The 16,608-nt window shown below is 43.2% G+C and overlaps 1 protein-coding gene across 1 annotated transcript in view; it reads left to right on the forward strand.

Moving 5' to 3' along the window:
• PIK3AP1 (phosphoinositide-3-kinase adaptor protein 1) overlaps positions 1-16,608 on the forward strand; it is a gene marked incomplete at its 5' end in the record, with an annotated part of 73,250 nt that overhangs the window by 21,576 nt on the left and 35,066 nt on the right. Inside the window, 5 exons of the mRNA XM_019555529.1 lie at positions 8,557-8,705; positions 12,654-12,798; positions 14,011-14,153; positions 14,494-14,626; positions 15,640-15,836. Of these exons, the coding sequence (XP_019411074.1) occupies positions 8,557-8,705; positions 12,654-12,798; positions 14,011-14,153; positions 14,494-14,626; positions 15,640-15,836 (767 nt within the window). The remainder of the gene's footprint in view (positions 1-8,556; positions 8,706-12,653; positions 12,799-14,010; positions 14,154-14,493; positions 14,627-15,639; positions 15,837-16,608) is intronic.

Here is a 16,608-nt window from a genome sequence, read left to right on the forward strand (position 1 = left end):
CCTCCAGCTTCTTTAACCCCTAATTTACTGCCAATTGATCTTGCCACACTTGAGATGCATAGCCTCCTTCTGATTGTAAATTGCTTTCTAATTTTTGGATGTCTCCTGCATTTAAACTTTCTATTCCTGACCCAAATGCCCCTCAAGGAGTATCTACTAGGCTCCACTTGTCCCTTTCCTTTGACCTTTTCTTGGGGTTTTGTGAGTGAGGCTTATCCACTCTAATAGTCCTCTAAATTCTTTCGAATACTTGTGATAGCCATGCTACAGTTGGGATACCTTTCTTGTATGGACACCCTTTTGGGTACCCACTTCTACCTCGTCAGTTTTAAGGAGGCATTGAATACTATTTGTTTGGGCATGTCTACTGTGACTTGCAATGGGGACCCCTCCTCTCATTCACTGTAGGGTTCCTGTGCCATAATGACAGATGAATTCCTTAATATTCCACATTTGGCGGGCCAGCCTGGAAGAACACGTTTAATTATTCCCATAAATGCGGGAAGTGTTTTTAGTTGCAAAGTTGTGTTTCCGTTGTTTTCACTATTTGTGTAGTTCATCAAGTTCTACTGCTGGAATTGGTTTTGTACACCCCATCCTACAGGCCCAAAGGAGGGGTGATCTACTGTCCTTCTTCCGTCATGCTGTGCTTCAAGTAGGTCGGGACTGGTCCCATCCATACAGGACTAAGCGCATGATTTCTTTTTCTTTACCTTCTGATACAACACCTAGTGCCCAATCTCCTATTCTTAGACATGCAGCATGGGGGCTAGATGCTTGTCCATTTTCTGGATATTGGCTTTCAAGGTTGTAACCAATTGTCTCAGTGTGGTGGCCACTGATTGTAACAGGCTTTTGTAGCCATTGGTCTGTAATGATATGAGGTTGAAGACTGTTCGACGGCTCCCCTCCTATCCACACTGGTTTGGTAGCTGCATCTCTGGCTCTGTCATGGCTTTGTATGGGGTGATTCTATGCATGGCTACAGTTCCTCTTAGTGACATCAAAATTAGGGGTAACTTTTGATCCCAATCCTTCCCTTGTTGGTTGACTATTTTTTGCAAGGTAGTTTTTATGTTTCTGTTTGTCCTTCCTGCTTGACCTGAACTCTGGGGGTGTCCAGCAATGCACAATTTTTGTTTTATTCCAAAAGCTTGACAGATAGCCTATGTGATTTCTCCAACAAAATGAGAGCCCTGATCCAGATCAATTTATTTGCCCCTGCCCCCCCCCCAAAGAACACTTTTTCTACCAACATGCATGCCATGGTGGTCACTGTGTTGTTATGAGTGGATATAACTTTGATCCATTTTGTAATGATATCCACTGTTATCAGGTAGTATTTATTTCCCCTTGCCATTTGAGGCACAGGTCCAATGTAGTCTATCTGCAGCCTATTCCACGGACCACTAACTCTTTGCTGTCCCAAAGGTCCCTTAATTATTCTGGTATCAGGATTATTTGCTGCACATGGTAAGCAGTTGTCAGTGTATTGTTTCACTTCCTCCCTCATAGTTGGTCACCATCCTGCTGCCTGCAGTCTTTTTAAGGTTTTGTCTGTCCCTAAGTGTGGTATTAAAAAAACCACCACCAACAAAACCCAAAACCAGAGCTCAGTCCAAGCAGCTTCCAGTTTTTAAGTCCAGCATTGAATAAAATGTCTAAGTGCTTTGCACAGTAAAATCTCTCAGTCCAAGCAAATTCAGTAGAGCCCACCCAGGGGTGTGGAAATCTGTTACCAGACTTAATATTAGACTTTAGATATTGGCACGGGAGTCATAATATGCTTAGACAAGAATAGTCCATTCTCTGAAGAGAATGTTTATTGAGCACAGCAATTAGCAATTTCAAGTATAGACAAAGGGACAACAGGAAAACTCCACCTAAGCTAAGACACAGCTTAGTAACACAGTGACAACATACAGCTTAGCCTACCTTAAAATGCAACATAATAAACCAGCAGGACAACAGAAAGCCTTGCATAGATCTTACATAATCCTGAGGACCATGCAGGTGATCTGCATCCCTTTCTCCCCATTGGGTGCCTTGACCATGGCATGCTTTTTGCAGCCATCACGTATCCCATATCTCTTATGACTCATGCATTCAGTGTCTCTGTCTTTTCTCAGGTATTCCAGTCTCTTGCCCATTACAGGTTGTACTTTGAAATGTAAATATAGATCCCCAGATACAGCCTTCAGAATCAGTAAAAAGGCCCACACTTGTTATGACTATGCCAGATCTTTACCAACACTCATTTTGCACATATGGGCCCTGTGGATATCACTGGGGATGTCACCCTTCAGGAATCTGAATGGTGCACTGGAGCTGCCAATGGTGCATGCCCCTTGTGAAGTGGTGGTGCCTGCAGTGACTCTGCTGCTGGTACTCGCATGTTCAGGTATGGTTAGCATGTGCACTTGGCCTTTCTTTTGGCCCTGTAAATGTTGGTCAGTACTGATAGGGGAAGTTAGTAAACTCTGACCTAATTTTTCTGAATGAAAGAACACATAATTAATTCAAAATCCAAAGCTTCCCAGTTGTGTGTTTCTTCTGCTGTTATTCCAGTAACTCATTAACAGGGTTCACTACCTTCTTACACTTTATATGATAACTGTGTATAACTGTGACCTCCAGTCAGTCAGTACGGTTATAAATATGGGGAAATACTGAACAAAATCATGAGTCCAAGACTTTAAGCATCCAAATATGTTGTTGTCAGATAGATCTCTGTTGCTGTTTTGTTACAGTAATCATAGAATTTTGGGACATCCAAGAGACCTGTTTCCTCATTCAGGGAAGCTGTGCTGATTCACTTAAATCCTGCTTAATTTTCTTTTCTGTTGATTTCTCTGTTCCCAAGGGAAAATTTAGTGGGATCTCCTTAAGCACAGCACATGTTAATCTCTGCTTTTTGGGTTGCATCCTTTTTGTATGGCTCACTCACATCATTAACAAAGTGTCTTTAGAATCTTCCCAACCTGGCAGCTGAAGGGAAGGATTTTGCCCAGGAAAGGGCAAAAAGTACTGTTAACCTCTGCAGGCAAGGACCTAAGAGGGCAAAGGGCTGTTTGGTTGGGAAGGTTCTCTAGTCTACCTCTGAGTGGGATTACCGTTGACTTGGCTGGAGGGCTGCCTCCAAACAGCAAAACTGAAACTGGGCCTGGAGGGCAACCTGGTCCACATTGCACCTGATGAGCACCCAGGCAAAATGACTCTGTGGAGCACTTACTTGGAGGTCCATCATGCACTATACCCAGCCTTAGCTTATGCCCATTTGCCTTTCTGCTGGATGTGCTCAGGCTGTGGTTTGGTCCCCAAACAAAATGCTTCCTTTTCCAGAGGCTCTATTGTCTATTCTTCACTGAACTTTCAGCATTTTCTCCATCTTGCCAGATCCTGTTCCTATATCCTTTTGCATTTGCCTTCTTCTCTGCCAGTCCTATATAACCAGGTATCTTTGGAGAAAATCTGGGTGCCCTAACTTGTCTTTTCCCTCCTCTGTCCTGCTACATTTCTCCTTGAAGAGCTCTGCTTCCCTAAAGCTCCTTGCACTTATGGTATCCGGTGGCTTTTCTCTCTCTGCCTTTGTCTCCAGGCTCAAACATCTGCTTTCCCCTCTGTACAGTCTCCCTGTTCTGTTCTAAGAAGATCAATTAGTGTTTTCATGCCCTTTCCTCAACTTCCTGTCTTATTTTTAAAACTTTTCTTTCTTCAGACTTGTCAAACCCTAATGCCATTGCCATTCCCAATGCCTGACTTCTTTCTCATCCCCACTGTTATCTTCAACTTCTTTTGATGGAATGGCTGAGCCATATAAATCCTTCTTTTCTTAAAGTGCCTGTGTTTTAGATGGAGTGAATTGCATGCTGTGTAAGTTTGCCATGTTCTGCTACAGTGATGGGAGGGGGCATTATCTCCTTATAATCTAAAGTGCTTCAGGATCCCTCTGGATATTAGGTTGTATATATATGTCAGGGATTTTATTTTATAGCTGTAATCAAGTCATAAACTTGAGTAGTGGCTTTTCTCATGGGGAAAGCAGTTTCATTCTCTGAGTTGGATGATCGAATTGGAGACTGTCTTCTACAGGATTAAATAATTTGATTCCAGTGGGAATAGTTAGAGCTCACCAGGAATTTTTGAAGCTGTACTGTTCTGACTGTGGCCTGAAGAGACCAATTAATTTGAACTAGCAGAGAGAAATCAGGGCTTGAAGGCAGTGTTGAGTTATCTCCCTAGCTATTCCAGTGATCTCATTTGTCTAAGTGTGCTTCATCTTTAGTTTGAACTATATTAGACAATGGGCATATCTACATGTGCACATTTACTGCACAGTAACTGAAATTACTTCGCAGTATGGGTGCATGTCTACATGTGCATGCCTGCACTGTGCAGTAAATATGGCAACTTATGCCAACTTGAGCATAAATTTGATACCTGCATCATGTGCCTTACTGCGCAGTAATATTCTGTGTGTGGATTGACTTGGAACTAGTGGGCCAGGCCAGATCCATTCAGGTCACAGAGCACTGCAACACTGCCTGCTCTGCCTGCAGCAGAGCCACAGCTATGCTGCCTGCTGCCACCAGTGCTGCGGGGCCAGGTTGTTGGGGGCGGCCATGTGACAGCCTTTGCTCGAGCCCCTCCATGTCTCCACCGACTGGGACATCCCCTCCCCCTGCTGTTCCCCATCCCCCCCCACTCCCCATAGCCCCCAAGACCCTCCTCCACTCCCGACATCCCCCTGCCACTCCTCACACGCTCATGCCCACCCACACCCATACACCCCCCATCCCCATTCCCTTACTTACCTTGGACCGCGCCGGAGGCAGCAGGAGCACCACAGAGATGCTCTGACCAAAACCAGAGCATCTCTTCTGGAGGACTGACTCCTGTGTTTGTTCTGCTGTTCTCCGGAGTGTTTTTTTTACCTCTGGATATCCAGGGGTCTAATTTTGTCCCCGCACTGCAAGTTTGCGGTGCAGGGAACATTTTTTCGTTCCCGCATGTGCCTCTTGTCACACCTCAAAGGGGTTTGAGACATGGCAAGAGGCATGTGTGCGCTCGTCTGAATTTACCCATGGTGTCCAATATAGGTACTCAAAGTGGAATGGACTGGTTTGTAAATAGAGGCAGTTTAAGATACCAGTATTAATTATAAATACTCAACAACACTTCCACCCTATTTAAATACTTAATTCTCTTCAAATAAACTAATTTGGAAATGATCATTCAAGCTTTAACATGTATTACCTACAGTATATTACAGATATTGTTTTTAGGGCCTACCCTTGGTGGATTTTCTTATTTGAATTTTACAAAATTCTGGGATCTGAACCTTTCAATTTTGTTCACACTTTAGCATATATATATAACTCTACTCTCCAGAAAAGCCCGTTCATTTAATGGAATGACTTCTGCTTCAAATCATACATGTAACATGAGTGCTTGTACCATCAGGGATTAAAATGATATTGTTAAATTTAGTGACCAAATCTGTGACATAAAAACAAAATTATTTCAGTGTAAATAATGAAAAATGATTTACATGTACTTTAGCCATGGATGCTTTTTTGAAATCTCACATTTAAGTAGACATTTTAAAAAGGAGTGTAGAGTTCAGCACTTAGATGACCTTTGAGTTAACTGTTTAAAAACAGTGCAACTTGTGCTTCTTCTGGAGCCCCGTTTAACCACTTGAACTTTCATGGGAAGCTGTGTTACTAGCAAATGTGTAATAAAAGCTACTGAATGATCAGTTTAATTTGAATATCTGGTGTTTATATGACACAGATATAACTGAGGCCAGGAGTATCCTTTTCACCTTGGATCAGTGGTTTTCAACCTTTTTAGACTTGAGGGACACCCCTGGAAAATGCCAGCACTTAACTGTCGCTCTTTTTTTGACTACAGAAAAATAATACAGCAGTTTTCTTGCTGCAAAGAACTCGGAAAGACCACACCATGGTTTTCTATTTGAAATCTCTGGGTTTATCTTGTGTGCATCTTGTTGAATCATGTTTGCAAACCTACAGGGTTGACACTGCATGGCACCCCACAGCACCCTGAAAGAATCTCAAGGCACTTCAGGGTGCAATGGCACTCTGGTTGAGAATCATTGTCTTAGATGAACATTTTTAAAATGTGAAACTTCCCCATAGGGAAAATCCCTTAGCGAATTCTCAGCTAAATCTGAGATGTATAAAAAGTGAATGTTTTATATATTTTTTCTTTTCTTTTTTTTCTTCCCATATTAGTCTTAACTACAAAGAACTATCAACATATAATTTTTTTTTAAAATCATTATTTAAATAGAAACATTTTTTGTAGAAGTCTTTTAAAAAAAACTTTATGGCTCAGTTAGGTCATGTTTGAAAATATTAGCCCTGAGTACTATAAATCTATGAATATGAGGAACTGCACAAAAAAAATTCACACGTTTTCAGAATGCTTGGCAACTGTCTGGTGATGATTTCACACTGGGTTTTTAAAAACTAGTGTGACCATACTGCTAGTGAGAGGTGACTGTTCTGCAGATAGAAATCCTAAATCCACAGAATGGTCACAGGATAAGTAGCTGTTACTGCTGCCTTCTTCATGTCCTGCCAGGATTCTGAAATGGGATAGGCGATTTTTATCTGTGCCTAATTTAGTTTGTGATGCCTCTTTAATGACTGTCAGCAAGAAATATTCAGTTTTTTGGCACTTCTGTAGATGTGGAAAACCATAGGGAGGCATTCTTTGCACACAGACATTTGTCATAGGTACAGGGTAGCTGCATCTCTCTTCCCCCTCTAGTCTGAGTGTCTCTCCTTAGGCCTCATGATTTCACTTCTCTCTGGATGGAATCCTGTGATTCTTCCACTCTGAGACTATGAACAAGTGAAACAATTATGGTGACTGGAAAGTGGGAGGAAAGGAGGGACTTGCCATGGTTAGGGTGATCAGTTGTAACTACTAGTATTTCTGAGTCTGATCTGTACTACAATATGTGGAAGGTAAACTATGGTAATTTGACAGCTTTTTCATTCTGGTGTTTAACTTCACTAACTGTAGGATAAAAATGGAGACATGAAACAGATAAAATGAATCAGGTGACATGATTACAAGTAGCAAGTCCCTCCTGTTCCTTTTCAATCAGCATAATTGTTCTAATTCTGTAGTCTTAGTGCAGGGGTGGGCAAAATAGCCATCGGGCCAGATCTGGCTCACCAACTGATTGGATCTGGGCTGCAGGTGGGGTCCCACCAATTGACTGGATCTGGCCCACGCCTGCCCCCAAGTGCTCTGCATCCGGCTGAGCCCCGCCCACCCTGCCCTGCCCTGCACAGATCTGGGGACATGTGCCCCCCATGCCTCCTGGGGTATAGTAGCAGGAGCTGCACCCCTGCCCCCCAATTAGCCACTCATGGCTCAGTCCCACCTCCCGCTGGCTGTACAGTGCCTGCCTCTCCCCTAGCCCCAGCCCCACTCCCTTCCCACCCCTGCTGCAGCAGCTGGAAGCCCTCGGGCAGGCTGCCTTGTTGCCCTACCTCTGCCCTGAGTTTGGGGGGGATAGGCCCTGTTAGTCCTCCCACTTCTGCTGCCTATGCCTGCCCCTCTCTTCCTTCACCCCTGGCTGACTCTTGGGACTTTGCATATGAGCAGCCCCCCATGCCCACCCTCCACCTCCTCACCCACACAATATACAAGAGTAAGACTTTATTTTAAGCTATTATACAATCACATTTATATACACTACTCAAAAAAACATAAACCGGGCATTTTTAAAAATAAAATTAAAATGTTATAGTAGATGATTGATTTTTAGTGTGTGATTTTTTTCGTCTATAATTAGCTAAAATGATATCTTCTGAAAGATTTTATGTGTGCAGCCCTTGATAGTTCACTAAAACCCATTAAGTGGCCCTTCAGCTGAAATTATTGCCCACCCCTGTCTTAAAAAGTACCTGTGGCTTCTTCAGGAGCTGGATTACTAGGTCAGAGTACTGCAGGTTGGTGCATTTTTTTAACCTGGGGTTTGTGGGGAGTTATATAAGCAGACCCCCTGCATTGAAGTTATGGGAGAGAAATTAGCCTTTATTTGCTTTGGGAGAGAATTGTGCCAGATACATGCCTACCTTGCTATTATTAGAATTGGGCAGGCTCAGCTGGTGATGAGATTGCTTTAAGAAATGTTACTTACTATATTGTCTGATTTTTTTTTTTTTTTTGATTTTTTTTTTAATCAATTGAGAATGGGTCTGATTGTCTCAGCACAGAACTGATTTTCTGGTGAATAAGCTTATTAAGTGCTGCTACAGCACTTCTGTGTGCCATATGCATCTTTGCAAACAGTCCCCAGCCATCCCCTTCAGGGAATAAATGAGGAAACCTCAGTAGTTTCCCCTTTCTCAGCTAGATCTCCTTTTCTAAGACTTTGTTAAAAGAATTACAGCAATTTCTGTTTTTTCTTACTTTCCATCTTTTCTTGTTTGATATACCAAGGTATTGGTAGCAAATGTGAATATCATAATGGCTCTGTTTTTTGAATAGATCTGTTTTTTTGTCTAGATTCTGGCTGTGATTCTGTGACTGATACAGAGGCAGAAGACGAGAGAGAACCAGTTTACTCCAGGAAAATTGCAATGAGTGAACAGCATGGAACATCTGAGGGCACCACAGAAAACCTGGTGGTGCTGCCTGATCACATACGTTGTGGGGTACAGTATGTCTGCTGCTTCTTTGGAGTCCTAGTTTTGGGATTGTGCAGTACCCTAGTGGTCCATACTGGAGACCACCCTTCATTCATTTTCTGTCACTCCTGTCCTCAGTGTTCGTGATTCCTCAGATTGCTTCCCCCAACCTAGGAGCAGCACTGAAGACCGTCAGTGTCCTAATTTTATCCTGGCTGTATTGAGGACCTCAGGCAAAGATCTAAATAGAGTTGCCATCCATCCTGAGAGTTATAGGACGGGTTCAGATTTTTATGTACTAATCCTGCATCCTATTAGGATTTCTAAATAGGTGGGATGTAATAAGTCAAGTTACAGTAGATTTAAGTTATGGAGGCAACACCCCAGCTCTTATGCTCCCATGACATTCCTGCAAATGATTACAGCTGGTAAGACAGCACTTCTCACCAAAGTTTCCCTCCCCCCCACAACACATTTCCCCCACTGCCATATATAAAGTGCAGTACCAATAAACTCTGCCAGAATAGTACAACCTAATGGATCACCAATTTCTTTTTCCTCAGTATCCTGGGATATGCTTTCAAATCAGAGATTAGTGAACTAATCCAGCCTGACCCTGTTTAATGTGAAATTTGATGACATTACAATTTAAAGCACTGACTGTTAAAGGAGACTTAAAACTGAACAGCTTAACAGAGCTGATGTGTTGCAATGTGACCACCAGTTTACATTATTTCCTTTTCACATGATGTGGACAGGATCAGAGTCAGCCTCTAGCGCAATGTTAGATGTTCTGCAGTAGGCACTGGGTATGTTTTCTTACTCTAACATTTATGTCAGTTTATAGGAACTTAAGATTTGCTGTTTGTCTTAAAGCACCAGTTCCTGGAAGCATCTTATTTGGAGGAATCTCAGTATTTTGGCCTTAATGGGTTGCAGCTGAAAAATATGTGCGGTAAAGGCATGAATAAAAAGTCAGAGAAGAACACAACATGAATCCCATATGAATATATAAGCCCATCATAATGTTCTGAACTGGGCTCATGATTTTCGAATGTATAGGGTTGGCAGCACTATTGCATTATAATTTGAAATGGCTTTAGCAGACTGGGTATCTTTGATTTCCTAGCCTACAGTTTTAAAAACATGCTACCATGCTGGGTGGTGAGTTTGAAAGTTGCTATTAGCCCTTCATTTCTGGATCTGCAGGTGTCAGATCTGATAGAAGCATACCTGTACAGCAGGTAAATCACCTCTGTCTTAGCAACCTCATGTTTAAATGAAAATCAATTGCCCAGGGAGTCAAAAGAATGAAATTTAGAACTCATTATGTGATACAGCCAGAGAAGATGCAAGGCTGAGAGGAAAAATCCATAAGATGGTATATGCTTTCTCTGGAGCCCACAGTACCTAGAAATGGCTCTGCTATCTGCTGTTGATAAGCTGTGTCACACTGGCCCAGATGAGGGAACCTGGGGTTCCGCATAAAAGACAATGATCATGAAAGAACCTGCAGGGCACATACAAACTATGGCAGTACTTCCCAAACTATTTTCCATTTCGACCCCATTTTAACACATGAAAATTCACAGGACCCCAGATGCCAATGAAAACAAACCAGCAATAAAGCAGTATAATGACAACATTCACTATATAAAGTTCACATATTATAGAACAACATATAATACAAAATATAAATATGAAAATCTGTTTTTAAAGTACTTTTATAAAGCACTTTTGTGACAGGGTGTGACTGTGTGTTTCAGGTCAGAGATTGTGTGTTTCAAATCCGGAACCTGCATGTGTTTTATGGAGTGCTCCATGCGATAGAGGCAGGCTAGCCTGGCTGTGGTCTTTGCCACCATGTGCAGCACTCGCTGGAGCTGCGTGCTGCCAAGTGGCAGCGTTTGCACAGGCTGCAAGTGCCCTGAACACCTGCTGCTGCTGTTGCCACTGTTGGGGGCTGTGCACAATGCGGGGGAGTGTGTAGGGGTGCCCCCATGCCCCCCCACCTTCCCTCACACCCACACTCTGCCCACCCAAGCTCCACAGTCCTACCACCTCCCTGGGCACAGGCTCCATGCTGCCACTATCCCCATGCTCTGTGCTTCTGCCCAGCCATAGCTCCCCCTCCTCCTGCTGCTTCCCTACCTGGTACCTGGAGCGAGGAGGAAGCTGAGCAAGTCCCCTGGCAGCTGCAGCAGTGGCAGCAGCAACCCCACCAGGAAGCTGTGTGCTGGCTGGGCCGGGGCCCTTCTGCATATCAGGGTGGGAGTGAGGCAAGCAGATTGGGCAGAGTACAATTATTTGGGCACCTGCGAGCCAGATAAAAGTGCTTGGCTGGCCATATTTTGCCTGTCCCTGGATTAAAGTGATTTTATTTCTTGTGACCCTGTGCACTGTTTCTGCAACCCCATTTGGGGTCACGACCTACAGTTTGGGAACCACTGAATTATGGTGTTAATGTATTAAAATGTGCAAATAATTACATCTTTGGTGTCAGTGATCCTTACAGCCCTGGCTACTTGAGAAATGACTAGTGCTGCACTTAATAGCATTTAAAGGTTTAGATTATCATGACAGCATATTGTTATCTAAAAATGGCTAGGAGTCTTGTTGACCACTAGGATAAAATTTGGAAATCTGGTTCTGGACTACATAGTACACCAGAGCAGAAGTGAAGTAAATTAATCTGTATGATTTGCTTGCCGACCAGGTACTCTCTGTTGACAGGTATAGTTCAAATTGGTTAAAACAAGGAACTGATAATCTGAGGATCACTGTAAGCTTTTTTTTCCATGTGAAAAGCAAACTCATTGGGTGCGTCTCCATGACACATTTACTGCACAGTTGACTAACTAGCTGCACAGTAAAACTTGTTCATCTACATGCGCACCTCTATTAGGCCAGAGTAAACTCCTGCGGCAGGATAATACTTGTAAAAAATTCCACAGAAGTGCATGTGTAGATGCTGCCTCAGCTGGCTGGGGCACGAAGGTGCTTTGTTGCAGGGACTACCTGCTAGATAGCCCCACGCTGAGGTGCCCTCATGTCCAAGCCAGCCTCTCTGCAGCACGTTGAGCTGGGGGAGCATCCCTGGGCTAACAGGCTGACCACCTGGCCCCCCTGCCAGCTAGGGCTGCTCTGATCTGGCTTACTGTGCTGTGCTTGAATAAACTCCAAAGCGATAAGCTCTGAAGTTTATTCATGCACACTAATAGTATGTGTAGATGAATCCATTAGGTCCAAGTCTCTTTCTTTGATCCTGCCCTGAGCATGAACAGCAATGTCATAGTGGCCATGCTATTTAGATGACTATTTGGGAAAATTCACTTTTAGTCTAAGAGGCAGATATAGCAGAAACTGCACTAGCAAGCAGGAGAAATTACAGTTCTTTCCAGTGCTAAAAGCTCTGTCTGCACCACCCTGATGTAGGCCTGTGGTAGGAGTTCAGCTGCATTGGAACCCAGAGGCACAGGAGTGATTAATGAAGACTCAGGATGCTGTCTCATCTGCACTATGCATGTAGTCTGGTATCATTTATATTGCAGTAGCAACTGAGAAGAGATCCCAGTTATGAGAGGTGCTGCCACCATCTGGCTGATGGAAATGCTGTGAGCTCTTCTTTTTTTTTTTTACCATATAAATGGCTCCAAAATCTATTATGTGAATGCAGGTGCAACCATTAGAATGCCTGGCAGTTTCAGGAGCTACCTAATTCGGTCACCTACCTATTTTTTTGCTCAGAGGCACAGTCCTAGTATTGATGATAATATATGCTGCAAAACGATTTCTGAACAGTAATTTGTAATGGATTACTTCTTCCAAATGAAGATTAGATACCCTGAGGAAGCACCACCACCATTCTGAGGCAGTTATTCCAAGCTGAATTCAGCTCAGGAAGACTAGTGAAGTAGTTGTAAAGAAGCATGTGTCCTTGAATTTTGATCCCACATGTGATACCTTTACTCTTAGGTGCAGATGACTGTTTATATAATCATGAAGTGCAAGATGGATGGTAAAGTGAAAACAGAAGCTGAATTCACTCCAGGGAATGCCCCATCTGTGCGTGTGCAAGCCAGGATGGAAAATGAGTACACAGTTTCTGTGCAGGCACCAGGTAAGTACAACCTCTTCCTGTAGGAACAGAGTGTTTTTGTTCTCCTTTGCCATAGAGTTGCAGAGTTGCACAGCTGGAACACAGAGGTACAGCTGGAGAAATCCTAAACTTCTACTCCCAGTTCTCGTGCTCTCATGTTTTGAATTTGGGAGAGAACTATGTTCAGTGGCTCTGTTTCACCTGCCAGTAAGAACAGGATAGTAATGCTCACTCACCTCAATGGGAGGTTTGAGAGATGGTTTTGACTTACGAAGAACTTTAAAGCTGAACAAGCATGGAAGGAAGCTACATGTTATCAGCACCACATTGTTAGGTTGTTAGGAAAAGAGATGCCAGTAATTTAAAGAGAAGGCTGAGGGGGGATCTAGTGGCCTGTTATAAACTAATCAGGGGGGATCAGCAGGCATTGGGGGAGTCCCCGTTCCTCTGCTAGGAGTGACCAGGAATAACGGTCACAAGCTGGCAGAGGGTAGATTCAGGCTAGACATCAGGAGGCGCTACTTCACGGTCAGGGCGGCTAGGATCTGGAACCAACTTCCAAGAGAAGTGGTGCAGGCTCCTACCCTGGGGGTTTTTAAGAGGAGGCTGGATGAACACCTTGCTGGGGTCGTTTGACCCCAGTACTCTTTCCTGCCACGGCAGGGGGTCGGACTAGATGATCTACTCTGGTCCCTTCCGACTCTAGAAACTATGAAACTATAAAAACACAAATGGAACAGCATTGTTGTAATGTGTGAGAATCCAGGTAAAACTGGATATAAAGGTGAAACTGGTTATTGTGACTTTTTCTTTAATTCATGTAAATATTTGTGTTCATTCTTGGTTTACAAAGCATCCTAATCTTTAGAGTTGCAAACCCAAACTTCCATGTTTGTCTTAAAGTTTAGTGGGAAAGGTGCAAGGTTAAAAGTATAGAGAGAAGGCTGTGTGATTAAAGTTGTAGGGCAGAGTTCCTAGAGCCTCAGGGAAATTAGCTTCATACACTTATACCTGTGAAGTTGATGGGCATACAGAATCACTAAGAAGTTGCACAGTACAGCTGGTTTGAAGTCTGTTCCAGTGAAAGCTGGGATTGGAGTGATACGAGACACCATACCCAGGGGTTGAAGAGCTGTGATTTAGTTGTGTGCTAGCAGCCAGGCTGGAACATGTATTTGGAGTTTGTTCTCATTGCTTATTCTTGTTGATGATTACTGCACTTTATTTTTGAAGATTTAACATCTGGGCCAGTGTCTCTACGGATATATTCAGGTGACTTGTTGGTAGGGGAAGCAAACATCAAGTATTACACCGACATGGAAGAGATCGGCAACTTGTTGGCTAATGCAGCTAATCCAGTGGAGTTCATGTGTCAGGTAATGATTATAGACAAACAGCTGGTTTTGATAGTAACTTTTTTGGGGGTGGGAGGGAGATGTGAGGTGCAAATAGATTTACTGAACTCTTGGAATAAATTAGTTCACCTGAAGAAAGGAAACATTATTGTGCATGTATATTCACAATCAGGAAGCAACGAAAATTGCCTGATCTTAACATTGGTCCTCTGAGTATGTTTATGTTTGTGGTTTTAAGGGGGATTTTGGTGGCTTTTTGTGTTTTCATAAGGTTTATTTATTTGACTTTCTTTATATATTGGTGACCTGAATGTCTTATCTGAAAATACCCTGAGCTAAATTACTCTTCATTTGTGTTTAGGCCTTTAAAATAGTACCATACAACATAGAAACTCTGGACAAACTGTTGACAGAATCACTAAAGCAAAACATTCCTGCAAGTGGCTTGCACCTGTTTGGAATCAACCAGCTGGAGGAAGAAGATATGACAACAAGTAAGTGCTTTAAAAATGACTTCCTCAAAATAACTTTCTGTCTACAATAAATGGCCGCAAAATGATTTGCTTACAGCATCATGCAAAATAGAAATACAGGCTCTTAAGAAATGCGGGGGAAGGGTCCATTACGTTGAATTGTCCATTCTGACATACCTGACCTGTCTGTGGCCAAGATTTTCAGGAATACTTTGAGATGATGATAGATGTTAAGTACGATCCACTGTTGTAAAGGGCCTAATTTTCAGAAAGTTGAGAACCTCCTCTCTGAAAATAAGACTTCCTTCAAGGGCTTAAGCTGGAAACTGAAGATCACTAGTCCTTCCTAAACTCTGGTGTGCTGTTTTGTTTTGGGGGGTTTTTGGTTTTATCAGAGTGCACTCTGAGTATAGCAAAAGCCATATTGAGTATGAGCATTGGAATTACTAATACCTGCCTGGGTAGTACTTGCTTCCATGCTCATAGATCTGGCCAGAGTCTCTGAACATAGTTTACTAGCTGCTGCTGATACAACTTTTGTATTTCAAGCCATTTGGATTGGAGAAGCCTTTCCAAGCCCAACTGCTGTTGTTTGTGGCTGAGGTGCTTCTGGGTATCCTGGAATTCTCACATAGCTTTTGGGAATCTTTTAGAGCACTCCAAGAGCCCTTCTATTGACAGTATTTGCCCTTTGCTCAATTGCCCACCTGTGTGGTTACTCTCCTGATCTTCCCTGTGTGCCACTCATCTGGGGTTTGCTGAATAAGCAGCCCCTTTTCATACTCAGAAAAAACTCCTATGATCTGAACGGATGATTCCCCTTCCCACCCCATCCCAAGAGGCGATGGCTGAGCCATTCCTCATCTGTTCCATGCAGTCTCATACATACAAAGGCTTCTCCATTTTGAAATGATGTAGTATTCTGAAAGCTATTTCATTTTGTGTCTGTTCCCCTTTGCTGGTATGTGCATTAACACACCCAGTGAACAACATTAGAGAGGAACTTGATTTTAAAAGGTCATGTGTTCTCTTAGACCAGAGAGATGAAGAGCTGCCAACACTGCTTCACTTCGCTGCAAAATATGGGCTGAAGAACCTCACGGCTCTGCTGCTCACATGCCCAGGAGCCCTGCAGGCCTACAGTGTAGCCAACAAATTTGGGTACTATCCGAATAATATCGCAGAAAAACATGGCTTTAAGGACCTCCGACAGTTCATTGATGAATATGTGGTAAGAGGGAGCATTGGCCTAGGGGGCATTAATTCATGCGCTTTGCACTGTGAAAGGTACCCTGGAATGCTGCCCCTTGCTGAGGCAGGCCTCCTGTGCTTGGGAAGGGAAGCTTTGCCACAACACAAATGTCTTGATGCTGGGAAGATGGACTAAGGTCAGGGTGCAGCAGGAGAATCAGGGGAAGAAGTTAAGGGTTTTGCATATAGAAAGATAAGCAGACAGTGCCATGTAAATAATGAGCATTGCTTACAAAGTTGTAAGTATTTTGACATTAGTAGCCCTGAAACTTATTAGTTTCCCTCCTTTCAAGACAGTTCTGAGTCTGTTATTAGAAGTCTTGAAAATGAGGGGAGATAACAGTTTTGGAACTAATTGGCTGTCTTAATTTTCAAGGCTTCTAAGAGCAGACTTTTAACAACTGCTTCCCTATTGCTTTTTCTTGATCAACTAAAGACAGTGTGATGAGTTACAAAGTAGACAATAACTAGTATTGTGCAGTTAACCAGAGTAAAATTTGCAGAAGAGAGTGCAAGGGCCAAAAGATAATATGCACTTAAGAAGTACATCCACATATGCAAGCACGTGTGCTTGCAGCAGCTCAAATAGAAGTGGTGCAAATTTGAGCTGGGGTTTCTTGCCTCAGCACACGTGTTTGGACATGCACTTTGTTGTGGAGCAAATTGTGCCACTTGGGGCAAAATAACCCTGCCTGGCTCCTACCAGATCTGCAGCCAGGGGAGCTAGAGCCCAGGGCCAGCACCTGTGCTGT

The sequence above is a fragment of the Crocodylus porosus genome, unplaced genomic scaffold (genome assembly GCF_001723895.1).
Source record: "Crocodylus porosus isolate Cpor-Errol unplaced genomic scaffold, CroPor_comp1, whole genome shotgun sequence".
In the NCBI taxonomy this organism is placed as follows: Eukaryota; Metazoa; Chordata; order Crocodylia; family Crocodylidae; genus Crocodylus; species Crocodylus porosus.